This window comes from Arachis hypogaea, chromosome 1 (assembly GCF_003086295.3).
Source record: "Arachis hypogaea cultivar Tifrunner chromosome 1, arahy.Tifrunner.gnm2.J5K5, whole genome shotgun sequence".
NCBI classification, from domain to species: domain Eukaryota; kingdom Viridiplantae; phylum Streptophyta; class Magnoliopsida; order Fabales; family Fabaceae; genus Arachis; species Arachis hypogaea.
The window spans coordinates 37,706,120-37,722,007 of record NC_092036.1 but is presented as its reverse complement, the minus strand read 5'-3'; the positions used below and the strand labels follow the sequence as shown (position 1 = coordinate 37,722,007).

The 15,888-nt window shown below is 37.5% G+C and overlaps 1 protein-coding gene across 1 annotated transcript; it reads right to left on the bottom strand.

Annotated features, from left to right (window-relative positions):
* Positions 1–10,989: 10,989 nt before the first annotated feature.
* Positions 10,990–13,912, bottom strand: LOC140181862 (protein FAR1-RELATED SEQUENCE 5-like). The gene is made up of 3 exons (XM_072227453.1): positions 13,895–13,912; positions 13,069–13,805; positions 10,990–11,131 (listed from the first exon to the last, which is right to left on the bottom strand). Exons 1-3 carry the CDS (start codon positions 13,910–13,912, stop codon positions 10,990–10,992), a joined length of 897 nt encoding a protein of 298 aa, XP_072083554.1.
* Between the last annotated feature and the right edge of the window lie 1,976 nt (positions 13,913–15,888).

Below are 15,888 nucleotides of genomic sequence, written 5' to 3'. Positions count from 1 at the left end.
ATTTCAAATTATTCCCCCATTTACCTTTATTGATCGTCGGTAACCTTACCCCCAAAATCCCCCACTATCGCTGCTCAACCTCCCCCTACCCTCACGCTGCCACAAGCACCCGCAACCTGCCACAGCTCCGACGAGAATTGCATAGCCCACCCGTCTGCGCGTCATCCTCCTTTGATGGTAGCATCGAATTCGCACCATCGGCGCTGAACATCCGACCAGTGCGTTGCTGCATGAGCTAGCATATCCATCACCACCACCCCTTTTGTAGCGCCCAGCCTCCGCACACGTACCCAGTCGCAGGCAGCAACCGCGTCGCACTGTTCTGGGTTGAACACCCCAACTTTGCATCGCCTCCTGACATGGACCAATCATTGGTGCCGACCCGAAGAGCAGCACCCGAACCTGGTTGCCACACGTCATCTCTGCGTCAGCTTGCGGCCACAATTCTGCATCTTGCATCAGATAGTTGATGTCGTGACCATTGGACGGGCCAGGGTCTCACTGGTATTAAGGCCCCCATTTCCGACCGTCATCAACCATCTACGATTAGTGGGTTAATTTCTTATTTTCACAATTTATCTTTCTGTTGCTTCTTGTTCTAGATACAATTTATCCTGCTGAGATATTTGATTGCACATGGTGAAAACCTAGATAGATGCAATTTTAGTATGTTGGAACATGTTGAATAAGATGTTGGCTGAGATGGTTGAAATTGATTTAACAATAGCGCGAAAAAGGTTGCAAAATTTAGGTAATCTGGTTTAAATAGCAGAATATTTTTTCCACGCCTGGTTGACCTTTGCATGCTATGTGACGTAAATAAGATGACCATTGTCGATCTTTAGTTGACCCTAATTGAATGGTTACTTTAGTAGGGTATCGGATGGTTGGTTTTGATGGTAGTTCTTTTGCTTTCTTGACTAAAGTTTTTTTTGTATTTTTTATTTTGGACGAGTTCCCTTTTTTATTCTTGTTCAGCAATAAAGCGCAATATCTAAGTCCTATTATATATGCTCATCAGGTATCGCCAAAAATTGCATAGGTCAGTAGATTATATAAAAGTGTTCTGTTATCCTTCGATCATAATTCAATTTAACCTAGTTGTCCTGATTTTAAAAATATGAATTCTTTTTACTTTTCAGATAATTCAATTTACACATCAACATATAAAGAACAAATAGGATGGTTACTTTCCCAAAATATTTGGATGGTTATTTTTCATGATGATGGCTGCTATTTTGATTCCAAAATATTGTCAACTAGTTTCAATCAGTTGATGTTTAATGGGTCTCTTTTTTGTATGTAAGCAAAGGTATATATGATGCTCGAAGCATGGCCCAGTATTTGATATTAATGCCGGATTTTACTTGAAATGGTTGATTAATTTAATGTATAGTGGGATGGTTTTTAGTTGCTGTAAATGTTGCTTTGAGGGGATACCATATTCTTGAGTTGTGTAAATCTAATTTATCTAGCTAATTGTTGTGGTTTTTTAATTCCAAAATATTGTCAGCTTGTTTGAACAAGTTGTTGTTTGATGGGTCTCTTCTTTTTATAGATAAGACAATGCATATATAATGCTAATTATATTAACCGTTTATTTAGTTTGAAGAAGTTCAAGTATGATCTTTACTATCACACATATGACTTACATTAATTTTAATATGAACATATCACATAAAGAGATTAATTTTCTTATATTCGGTGTTAAATTAGTTTATCTAATTATATAACACATGTAAAAGATGTTAGGTGTAAAGGGTTCTAATTTTGTACTAGAAGAAAGGACAAGATATGGGTCCAGTAGTGCGTATGGTTGTTCACTAAGATGTTCTTAGTAGCCATGAATAAAACTGATAATGCAACCATGTAGTGTATCTCAGAGTTGATATTATAATATTTATATGAATAAGATCGTTTGGAGATATAAAATCACAAAAGTCACCGCTTTCCTATTGCTTTTTTTTTGTTTTCTTTTCTTCAAGTGGCTATGTTCTGTTTCATAAAGACATAGAAGTGTGGATCCAATCCATTCAGGTCCTTAATCACTAATCTTTCAAGAAAGCTTGATTTTTCTATCAAGAATTACTAATCTTACAAAAATACTACTGATCTGTATCCTCTAATTTTAATTATGTATACATCTTGTTATTTTATTGTATGACTTATAAAATACTAAAAAGACCAATGTTATATGACTAGTAAATATGATTAGTTTTTGTCCATATTTAGATGGTTGATTTTCATATATGGAAAGTTTACTGTGTTGGTATTTTGTGTGAGTATGGTGATGTTTGAGGATTGTCTTGTATTTCAGTGAGAAAATGTATACATGATCCCTAGAGTGTACTCTGAACTCGAATATTCATTCCTGGATCGACGTGGAATATAAGGTTACTTCAATAAATATGTGGATGGTTGAATTGCACTAATTACTTTGCTGTTTTCATGTGCCATCTTGTTGCTTTGTGTGAATCTGATTTACCTTTCTAATTGTTGTGTTTATGATTGGCCGAGTCGGTCTCTCACACCACTTAAATTCTTGTTGTGGACATTGGCCTTATAATTTTTTGTATTAGCAGCTGGAATGATTACAAGGTTTTTTTATCATGTGATTATAATTTTTCTTAGCTGGTTATAAACTGAATAGATTCTTGCATTGGATTTCAGAGGACCTATTGCGTGAGTAACTTTTCACGGCGCTCCAACCATCCATTATCATACCGTCCGAACGCAAAATCAGATAGGTAAAATGGTATCACATTGTTTATGTGATTGAAAAAACATGTTTGGTTATATGTTGTGACATAAAATTTTTTATTTTTTGCTCGACAGAAATTAGTCGAGACGTGATGCTCACCTTCCTACATCAACAACTTATTTTCCCACTTGGAACTACATAATGAGGACGCAAAGTTGGCTGAGATTGAGGCTATTGGATTTGATTTCCTGCGACAGGTACCACTGTGGCTTGTGAAGCAGAGCATCATGCTTCAACTTGCGAGGGCCTATAACGTGGAATCAAACACTCTCAGGGTTGACACAAGGGACATCTGCGTTACCGCCAAACTAATCGGCAATGTATTCGGCATACCTTCTAGAGGCTAGTAGAAGTTATGTAAGATGATATTTACTATGCGTATTTTTTGATTTGCCTTTGTAAACACTGATTGATTATTGTATAATGTTTCGTTAATGTAGGGGACTCAATCCCAGAACTGCAGAAGAAAAATGCATCCCATCTGGAACTTAAGAGACAGTTCCAAAAGAAAACAACAACACAATTGTGGGACTTTGTCTTTGGCTATCCAATGGAGACCGAGCAACAAAGGATGACTTTTAGACGATACTTTATCCTAATAGTTCTAAAGATATTTCTTTGCCCCACAAGCCAGCAGACTATCTCCCCATGGCACCTCCCTCCAATTTTTTATGTCTTAAACCCTAAAAGATTCTACTGGTCGTATCAGATATTGAAGTGGTTACGAGATGCAATAAGAAAATTCCAAACCGAGAACCATGAAACATGTGGCAGGTGCATATTCGTGTTGCTGGTATCACAACTAGTTTACCTAATTTTCTCCTGCATTTACATCTTAAGTTATAAATTCTAATATGTGAATTACTTGTGTCCAGGTTCTGTACTGTCAGCGCTTAAAGCATTGTCTGTTACATGCAAGTCAAGCACACGAGCCTTGAAATGCTGAATGGACAGCTGATGAACTTGATAAGAAGGCCAACTATGTTATTTCACAGGTACAATCCATAATAATTTTATTTCTAGACTCAACTTGAATACAAATGGTATCATTGGTTTAAGTTAATTTTTGCTATCTTCTTTGTCCCACATTAAACACACAGGGATGCATTGTGGCCATGCCCAGGAAGGGAAAAAAACCTAAGAAAGTAGCTAGTAGTGAATAAGATAACGAACAAGCAAGATATAAACGACCCCGCAAGGATTCTGACCAAGCGCCATCTACCCGGTGTAAGACTAAACTAGCAAATAGATATGGATGCGCAGAAGGTGATATGCTTTCATTAAAATTACTTGTGTTATTATCATGGATGTTTATTTTAGTAAGTAAGCAACTGGTTATTATTTTGTTAGTACATTTCTCCTTGTGTGGTGTGCAACGTGTTGTGATGTGCATAAAATTCTTAACTCTTGGGTCATGCCAGCGGTGTGGCAAGGTCAGCGATGGAAGTAAACGGTTGTGCAAGGACTCCAAACAAGTGCTATCTACCCAGAGCAGGACCAAATCTCAACATAGAGATATGGATGCACCGAAGGTGATCTTAGTTCATTAAAATTACTTGTGTTATTATCATGGATGTTTATTTTAGTAAGTATGCGATTGATTTGAGTGTTTATCATGCATATGATGATATCTGGGAATATAGCCACGACTGCAGTTATAAATATTATTCCTCTCCTTTCCAGCATGATAAAGTATTTTTATATATGTTATTTTTCATATCCTGCTGTGTTGCTTATATCTCTTGATCCGTTCAATGTTTGCACCATAGGAATGCAAGCCTGGTATGAGAAGAAAGTTGCCTATACGCAGAAACAGATCCGGTAGCAGCATAAACATAGCACGTTCAGTAGAGACTGTCCAGAACACCTTTGGTTGTCCCGGACTCTGATGATGAAGATAACATGCCGCTTGCTAGAAGGCAACGATTATTCCAACAATAGCCTCCACCATAGGATGTCCATCAAGCAGAGTCCGTGGTCACGGATGATCATGAAGGTGCTCATGAAGATCACTCTGGTCACGAGGAAGCATCTCTACATATGCCGTCTGCGGCACTTGTCCAGCTTACCGAGTACGATTTTGACAGGTAAGTTTTTTGTGGCTTACTCTGCTGTCTCTTTTCTTTTTTTTTCATGTGTTGTGATTAGCAGTCCTAGAAAGCATAACTGGTCTATTTAGTTAACGTGATATTGCATTCGTTTGTAGTGAATTTGATGTTTCCATTGTACAGTGTCCTAAATTTGAACAAGTGCTGGCAAATGTTGAACATGGGTAGCACAAAAAGCCCATAAGCATGCAACCCCTACAAACGGTGATGCCAAAGAAGTCATGCTATCATACACCGAGTCCAGGGAGACCTAGCTTTTTACTAGGTTTGACTCGGCTTGAAAAGACTCCAACTCCATCCCCGATCCATTCAATTCATCAGAGGCTTAGGAATATAAAGAAGGGCAAGAATAAGGAGAAACAAATTAGAGCATGGATAGTTAACCCGTCCTTGAACAAAGAGCAACATTTGGCATCATATGAAGGCCGGGGGAATCTAGTACTACAAAGGAAGGACTTATGGACCTTGAAAGCCCGTAGTTGGGTCAATAGCACGGTAAGTATCTGAACTTAATGATGCATTTTAATTCCCTACCTTTTTATTAGTGTTAAGTCTGTACTTGCTTACTCTATCGTGTAGGTCATTCAATGGATGTGCTACTCCTTCAACGACACCCAATCATATAGATTCAAGCGAGATTTCTATTCCGTGTATCTAGGAATATTGGTAATTACACTCTACTGATTACAATATGTTTTAGATTGTGCTATGATTCTTACTGGTTGTGGGTTTTCAGGAATCAATTACACGAGATGATAATATGGAATCATTTATTGATGGTGCAAGCCCAGTGTATGTGGGGCTTGGTCCAAGCTTTGGTGAAGATAATAGGTTCTTTGACAAAGTCGAAGCTACAAAGAGAAAATGGGCCAGTTGAAATCTTTTTTAACTAGTCTCAATTTTTGCATGTATTAGACAATATGTAAAATATCAAACATCCTTGTTTTGTTTTTCCTGGTTATGTTCCATGTGTTGCATGTATTTTGTTACCAGAAATAGCACCACTCTCTCTTATTGTATTCAAAATAAAGTTGTTAAGATTTTCCTTCGTGCTGGATGTTTACTTTAACATGGATCATGATGGTTAGTTTGACTCTTAGAGATTCCTTTTACAATATTTATAGCTTGTTTGAATTAGGTACTGGTTTATGCGTGTCCTTTTTTTAGATAAAAATATGTGTATAGGTTGCCTAAAGTGGGCTTTAGAATCAAATATTTATTCTATAGTTCCTTTGAAATGGATGGTTACTATTTCATAGTATTAAGATTGTTGTTTTTATCTGTATATATTGTTGTTTGGGTGTGCCATGTTATTGCGTTGATTGAATCTACTCTTTTTGGCTGGTGGTTACATTTATAATGGATTGGGTGAGACTCCTAGACCTAGTAAATAATTGCTTTAAGTATCCTGTGTCTTCATGATTAGTAAACTGGATTTTTTAGAATTATGTTGTGACTGTCATCTGATTCGATGATGTTCTCGTTCTTTCATGGTCGACGAAGTTGACTTGTTTTTTTCAAGAGACATATTCACTCTTGTGTACTGTTTGCTGCAGTGGTTAATTCCTAATTGTTGGAGGGGCCATGGGTGGGTGTATGCGTTTGAGGTGAATGCGAAGCGCCTAGTGATAATCGACAGTTTGCATTCTGTACCACAAGATGATGAACGAGATAAACTCGATGCATATATGGTAACAAAATATATTCCTTTTTCCGATAGATAGTTATAATATGTAATTCTATACCACGTTATTCTACTATATCGATCCTTGATTTCCAGGGGAGACTGTTTAAGGACATGGCGAGAATTGCAATTCCCGCATACGTCCGGACTACACACGGCCCATCTCGACCTTACGCTAGTGTTCCAAAGCAGCCAAACAAATGAGATGAAATTACAACTCGGCTTTTGTGGCTTTTTTTTGTCATGCGGTATACCCTGTGTAAAATTCTTGGCATCCTGATTGCATAAGTATTTTATTTTCCTGTAGCTCTGATTGTGGTATCTACGTGATTAAGTTTATAAAAAGTTAGATCGAAGACTGTGCTCTTGATGAGTGGAACGAGGTGACTATAATAAACCTTTAGGCATATATCATGCGTAAATCTGAACATACATCACTGTAACGGTTCTTAATCCTAACTCGTCTGGTAAATCTATATACAAGATTTACTCAGAACATATAGGATGGAGTTAATGTTAGACATTGTCTGTGGACTACAAAATGCATTGGTTGATTAGGTTCTTTCGTTATTAGAGAACAAAGCTGAACTTGTAAGGCGCAATCAATCACGGAACAAGAGAAAGGAAGTTAGATCACCATTCACTGCACCTAGCATGAGGACGTTGATAGAACGTGCGGAAGGATTACCAAATGGGAGGAAAATCAAAGGGAGAAAGAAATAGCGTAGTTAGGTTTAACTAATGTGAATTTAGTTACCATAAGTTATTTATCTTACTTACTGCTTAGAGTTGTGGGGATTTATTTATGATACATTTGGAAGACTTGTTTCCAGTGGAAACTTTTGTTTATAAACTTCTGTGAATCTGTTGGTGTACAGTTGTTCAGGCATGACACATCTACGAGGGAGTCAAAATGACCATCTACTTTGTTTATGAAAGTAACCATCTAAATACTTATTGAAACGAACATCCGGTTTGTTATGCCTTAGCACAGGGATATCTCTTTCTTATTTCAAATTTGAGTTGAATCTGTTAAGTGTTGACATCATGATCACTGGTGTTGACACAAGATCCAGTGATTCTGTTGGAATGCATGCTACAGATAGTATAGATTAAATTACCCAAAGAATAACCATCCACGAATACTATGAAAGTGAACATCCAATATCATACAAAAATGAACATCCAATGTAGCTGTGGAAAAATAACAATGTAATTGCCTTCTAAAACAACTAGCTAAATACCAAATGACCATGTAAAATAACATTTTGAAACCGTGATAGTCAGATAAAGCATAACCAACAAGCATCAAATACAACTAAGCACCCAAGAATAACCATCCATGTTCACAACAAAAGTGAACATCTGATCACGTACATAAATGAACATCCCAAGTATCTGAATAAAGATAACCATGTAGTCACTATCTAAAACGACCAGCTACACACCAAAGGACTATGTAGTATAATGATAAACCCCAATTTTGTGGTTTATCTTGTGTTGATTTGAGGGAATTTTATCAATACTTTCCGTACTTATCCACATAAAATGTATGGTTTTATGTTTCTGCCCTTATTTTGCCTTGTGATTGAAAACATGCATATTTGACCCGAAATTGCCATATTTTGATCTCTTCTATTACCACTCGATACCATGATGTGTTTGTCAAGTGATTTCAGAGTTTACAGGGCAAGATTGGTCTAGAAGATGAAAAGGAAGCATGCACAAGTGAGGAAACATGGAACTTTGGAGCTTTGGAGTTTAGGCATCGACGCGCACGCGCACTTTGCGCGTACGCGTGGATGCATGCTGATGGGAACCGGTGCGCACAACTGGCGCTTTTGCGTGCATTGGAGAATCATTACCGACGCGCGTGCACCATGCGCTTACGTGTGGATTGAGGAGCCAATCGACGCGCACGCGCACTTTTGCGCGTACGCGTCGTGACCAGCACGTGACCTCATTAAAGAAATCATGGCTGGCGATTTCTGAGGCTTTTCAGGCCCAATTCCAAGTACACTCTGAAGGAAAAAGATCCAAGGACTGTAGGGGGAAATGGGGGATCACTCATTACACACTTAGACACTCTTTTTGCTAGTTTTTTTTTGTTCTTGTTCTTCTAGAGAGAGAAACCCTTATTCCTCTCTAGATCTATTTTGAATTTGATCTCCCATTATTGAATTTCTGGATTGGATTTTGTTAATTGCTAGTTATGATTACTTAAGTTGAATTCTCTATTATAATTTTACTTAGATCTTGTGTTGAATTATGTTATCTTATCATTTTCCAATTTTCTACCATTTCATGAATGTTATGGATATTGAATTCTATGAGTACATTGATGTTGTCTATAATCATTAGTGTTATTTGAGTTGTTCTTTATAGATAATTGTTAGTGGGTCCTCATAATTTCTAATTTAATTGCAAATTGAATATGTCTTTTGTTAGTGCATTCCATGTGTTTGATGAAATATTTCCTTTGATTATGGAGTAGTTGTCTTTACTCTTGGTCTAAGCTATGAGAATTTGGTGACCTTGAGTCATTGGATCTCATTGGATTGTTGATTGGAGAACCCTTAGTGGTCAAGTTGGCACTCATTGACACCAACTCACTACTAATCTAATTAGTAGATTGGTTGGGACTTATAGGTTGAATTTGATCAAGCCACTTGACGTACCTCGAACCTAGGAGTAGATGTTATGTACTTAAAGTTCTTGGAGGTAGACTTAGTGAGTTTGGTTTCTCATAATTAGCAAATCATGGTTGTAGACAAGGATGGAGACCTCAATTCCCATGCTTACCCAAGAGTTCTTTTTATTATTCACATTTGAAAACCCAAAATCTCACTTGTTTAGTTCTAGCCTTAGTTCATTGCTTAATTCAAAAGTAGAAGTAGATTATATGTTCTCTTGGTTTGGTTACTTGATTTAGTTTCTTGCATTTTAAGTTTCCTTGCACGATAATTTTAGTAGTCTAATTTTGTGATCATGATTTACAACCCCGAATTTCTAACCAATGTTAATGCACATGTTTGCCCATTCTTTGTGAGACGACCCGAGATTTGAATACTTAGGTTAACTTGTATTGGGGTTGAACTTGTGACAACCAAATCCCTCTTTTTAAATTTGATCCGAGGATTGGTCATCGGTTGGGAACTATACTATTGACGAACTCTTTTTGTGTGAAATTCCTAACCGGTACTTGTCTTAGGCGCATCATATAACATGAAGTAATTTGTTACAAATTTAATAACCTTACTTGTAAGATAAAGAATAACCATCATGTATAATCATTATGCATTCAGTTCATTGAAATTAATAAAGTAAAATGGTTCATTTCGGCCAAAGTCAAATAGTTCATTGAAATTAATCAAGTATAGACTCTTGCAACAACTGCATACAAACCATAAAACTATATATTTATAACATAAAACCACCCTCTTCATCTAATCTTGATAATAAATGAATACCAATCGAAACCCTATATACATGGAGATTAAAAATAAATGCAAGCCTACCCATGTCCAACATATTCTAACTTTTGTCAAAGGAGCTTAACAAAAACATGAAGCCACCAACTTGTTGGGGCTCATTCCGGCCAACAACAGCACCAAAGTTTACATCTTTAGATGCCTCCAGATGAACCAACTGCTAAACAATACAAAAAATGACAACAATTAACTTCTTGCATAGTACTATACGAAATAAACGTGCAAGGTCGAGATTGATACAAACATGTACCAGGGAGGCATTCTTGTTTTCCTTCGAGCAGATTTCTTGAAGGACTTCTCTAGGGCAGCACCGAGCCTCTTATTCTTTGTCTCACCCTTTGTGGTGACCTTCGATGGGCCTTGGATGTTGACTACACTGACAACGTTTGAACTTTGTGAGCCAATGCTGGTGTGGGTGTTCGCCACGCTCTCGGACCTCTTCTTGGCACGGTGCGTGGTCAGCTTGGCCCTTGTTTCTTCCAGAGCAGCATGCAGTAATGCTGTTTCGTCGTCATCATTGATGAAATCTTGAGCAACATTGTAGAAGTGTGAACATAATCCTCTAAATGCAGTATGACTCTCATCCACCCGACTGACATCGTGACCACTCTTGACATAAGTATGCTTGCGCTTTGTGTTCTTGCTCCATCGAAGGAGAACATAACAGGTAGGTATTTTATACACTTTATACAAATGGAAATCTGTAAGACAGTGATAACATAACACACCTGAACTTTAAAAAAGATTGCACTCACAACGAACCTCCTGTGTGGAACGGTCAAAGTGGACGTTGTATAGAACGCAGAGAATAGTATCGTTGACTAATTTTTCCTCTTCCACCTTCATGAATACCGATGGGCCTTCTTCAGCAACTACAGAGACTATGTAGTCAGCATTCTTCACAAACTCAGTTTGAACATCTCTAAACATGCTGGTAGTGCACTCCTACTGAAATTGTCTTTCCATAGGCAAGCTTGTTGCACAAGGGATAACCCCGATCGAGTCTGCTGTATCATCCTCTAAATCCTTTTCCTCCTTAATTCCAAGCACATGGTCATATTTGTGAACAAATTGGACCAAGCTAGACCTACTATGTAAGAATCCACCGTAGAATGCGTGCATACTCTCACTCCTTGCGTACTCCTCATGGCAGCCCAAAATTCACCCTTGAAGTTTATGGGGACCCACATGCGTCGGTCATCATAAAAGGTCTACAAAAAAAAATCATTCTTAGCAGAGAAACCTTAAACTGAACTTATTACTACAAAACAGATAAAGCCAGCTACCAGATAATTGTCAATTAAAGCGCGTAAAAGAATTTTACACTAACAGACCTGACAGCCATGTGTTGTTATGTAAGTTGTACTCAGCTATAAATTCAGACCAGTTATCCTCAAATGACTCCACCGTCCGAGAGTTCTGATGAGCGGATAATTTATACGCTTTTTAGCATTGTTTTTAGGTAGTTTCTAGTATGTTTTAGTCACTTTTTTGCATATTTTTATTAGTTTTTATGCAAAATTTACATTTCTAGACTTTACTATGAGTTTGTGTGTTTTTCTGTGATTTCAGACATTTTCTGGCTGAAATTGAGAGACCTGAGCAAAAATCTTATTCAAAGGCTGAGAAAGAACTGCAGATGTTATTGGATTCTGACCTCCCTGCACTCGAAGTAGATTTTCTGGAGCTACAGAAGCCCAATTGGCACGCTCTCAATTGCGTTGGAAAGTAGACATCTTGGGCTTTCCAGCAATGTATAATATTTTATACTTTGTCCGAGATTTGATGGCCAAAACTGGCGTTCAAACGCCACTAGAGACTCTTTTCTGGCGTAAAATGCCAGAACTGGCACCAAAGCTGGAGTTAAACGCCCAAACTGGCATCCAAGCTGGCGTTTAACTCCAGAAACGGCACATGCACGTGAAAAATAGGAAGCTCAGCCCAAACACTCACCAAGTGGGCCCCGAAAGTTGATTTCTGCATTCTCTGCATCTAGTTACTCATTTTCTGTAAACCTAGGTTACCAGTTTAGTATAAAAATTACTTTTAGAGATTTATTTTGTAACTTATGACATTTTTGACAAATCCTATTGTATCTTCTACAGTATGAATCTCTAAACCCCATATGTGGGGGTGAGGAGCTCTGCTGCGTTTCCATGGATTAAGGCAATTACTACTGTTTTCTATTCAATCACGTCTGTTTCTATTCTAAGATACTCACTCGTATTTCAACATGGAGAATGTGATGATCCGTGACACTCATCATCATCCCCCAACTTATGAACGCGTGCCTGACAACCACTTCCATTCTACACGAGCTCAACGTAGTCATTGGGTGACAGCTTGAGTGTGTATCTCTTGGGTTTCTAATCCACGAGTTTTGACCTGCAAATCCTGACAACAGAGCACTCAAACTCGTGAGATCTGAACCTTCGTGGTAGAGGCTAGAATCACTTGGTAGCATTCCTGAGATTCGAAAATTCTAAACCTTGTTTGTGGTATTCCGAGTAGGATATGGGAAGGGATGACTGTGACGAGCTTCAAACTCGCGACTGTTGGGCACAATGACAGTGTGCAAAAGGATCAATGGATCTTATTCTAACACAAGTGAGAACCGACAAATGATTAGCCATGCGAAAAGCCGTAGAGGACATGTTTTCACTGAGAGGACGGATGGTAGCCATTGACAACGGTGATCCACCAACATAAAGCCTGCCATAGAAAGAGCCATGCGCGTTTGGAGAAGAAGACAGTAGGAGAGTAGCGATTCAGAAGACAGAGTATCTCCGGAACCTCAACCTATTCCTCATCACTGAATCACAAGTATCATTTATTTCATGTTCTTTTACTTTTTACAAATAAAACTAAGAATTATTATTGATATCCTGACTAAGAATAATAAGATAACCATAGCTTGCTTCAAGCCGGCAATCTCCATGGTATCGACCCTTACCACATATAAGAAATTTTACTCACGACCGTACAAATAAAAATAGAAAAAACACCAACATAACTACTTCATACCTGTTTATATTGTGCATGCTATCAAATGACACGATGTCTCCATAATATTCATACGACGCCCTAAACCTTGCATCCAACCATACTATACTCCTAAATTTACACTCCTCGTCAAAATTCACCGCATAGAAGAAGTTCGGATTAATGTCCTTCATTCTCATGAAGTAGCTCATCATCTCCCTAACATCCGCATTCACGTTGCTGGTTTGGAGACTTGCTGTAATATAGTTTCTTAAATTCTTTTCTGAGAATCCTAGATTAGACGGGCCTCCAACCTCGTTTGCCAAAACTAGGAATGTCTTGTTTGGTCGAATTCCAGCCACATCATTATCCTTGATCATGCACTTTGCATGCATGGTCAGCTCTCTATACTCATGGTAGTGCACTGCCTTTCTCGCTGAACATGGGTACGAGTGCCTCAACTCAACCTTGAAGAAAATCCACTCTTGCTTCTCCTTATCAAACTTCACATATATCCTTGCCTTGCACCTAGCGGCTGAAATCATATTCTTTCGCATTGGTGCTTTGATACGAGACCTGCGAAACCCGTCCCGATTACAGTGGATAGCTTGGTTAACGGATTTCTTTGTGATATTGTCACATGTTGTCATCCTTATCTTAGTTGTAAATCCTACTTTCTTTGCGTAGGTAACATAGAATTCATGAGCCATGTACGACTGCGCAAACCGCATTCCAACTCTTGGTATTTCGTTTTCCTGAAGACAACCATGATCCGATAACTAAAGTTCAGATAAAAAAAATAAATTCCATTAATGATCAAATCAAACATGCAAATCATGACTACAAAAAATTAAACTAGAGTCCAAACCTCGTAAACAAGATCCATCTCTCAGTAACATCCGACAATTGCATGGCCTACAATTCCAAAATAAACGTAGAAATCCAAAAAAAATAATAATAAGATAAATCCTTATTAAATATCATGTACATAAAACCTTAATAACCAGCACAAAAAATGTAACAAAAACTAGAAATCAAGTCAATCATCCTACCCATTTTAGCTTAAAAACAAATGCATGAAAATGACAATGATAGTAATTGAATTAATTATTTCATTTAACCTATTATATAAGTATTGTAACTACTATATATTCTCTTTCACAATGACACTGTACATCACACAGCTGAACATGCAGTAGATACAACTACCATACACATAGTTCACTCCTCGGTTTCAAAGCCAATGGTGACTATAGTTGCTTTTTCTATTCTTTCAATGACCATCATGTATAATTATATACATATATTCTAATCTAAACATGCAGGAAGCAGATTAAGTATCCCATCAGTTGAAAACCCTTGTCTTTTTAATTTTTATTTTCAAATATATTCTTCATAATAATAATATCATTAGATGTAACTCAAATTCAATATACATCACTGCTAAGGTTTCAGAGGACCTATGGGCATCATGCACAGAAACATGGGTGATTACTTATTGAGTAGCAAGGTCTCTAAATGTAGACATTTCTTATGCTTATACATGCAATCCAAATTTGGTTATATAAATTTATATATTAATAGAAGATACTCCAAAAAAAAAGTAGTTTCATCCGGAGACAAATTAATATGCCATGATTAATTAATTTATGATGCAACTTCTCCATACATATAAGCATACCATTCAATATAAACCAATCACAAATATGGTTAAATCATGAATGTTTATGATGCATCTGGGTAAGCATTAAATATAACCCGAAACAAGCCACTTGCGTTGAGTGTAAACATCTAAATCATCTGAAAATTAACCGTCCCTTATCAATGTTTTGAACGTAAGGTGCTCACCTTATTCGATTGCTAACCCTCGACAACGACATGGTCGGCTACGTTTTCATGTGGATTTGATGAATTCTCGTTACCACCGGAAGATGGAACACAACCCAATAGTTCAACCACATTGCACTCCATTAAGGAACTTTATCTTGCGACGTCGACATCGGAAAGAAGGTACACATCAGTTGCGCACTGTCCTCGCTGGACTTCCAGGTTGCTGCGGTGCCGCGAAGATTGACCAAATGAGAGGAATGTGGTGTTGGGAGGTAGTCTGTGTGGACGACGATGACGGTCGGAACAGAGTCGGACGGTGGGTGGTGATCGTGGCGGCACTGCACCGGCGAGATTTGAGGACAAATGGAGAGAAGGGAGGTCACGCCGTATTGAGAGAGGGAGGTCGTTGTTGTTTTGATTCTATAACTGACGGTATTTCTAATTTGTTTCAAATTTCAAATTAGAAACAATTCAAAATTAATTAATTGCCCATAATTTAATTTTAATTTCAATTTAACCCCATTGTATAGATTGTATAATACATATATTGGTTCCTCATACTTTCTCATTATAGAATTATGAGAAAATTCAATGTCTAACAAATAATTATCCAAAATACTTTTAACAAGCAAGATATGAGCATTCAAATAATTAACATAAATAAGCGCTAACGATTGGATTTCTATTTGTAAAGAAATTTAAAAATATAATCGCGTTGTAAGTATAGCTTCTAAACTAACAGAGAATCCTTTCGTACAAAAGTTTTGTTTGTCACTTAAGCAAACCCAATAAAATAAATAACCGAAGTATTCAAACCTCGGGTCGTCTTCTCAAGGAATTGCAGGGAGATGTGTTTTATTATTGGTTATGGAAAACCATAGTTTTGAGTTTTTGAAATAAGGAACAAGTAATTTAAATGACAAGAAAAATAAATTAATTAAAAAAACTCTTGACAAGGTATGAGAACTGGAATTCCTATCCTAGTTATCCTTATCAGGTGTGATGAGAATTGGGTTTTAACCCTACTTGGTC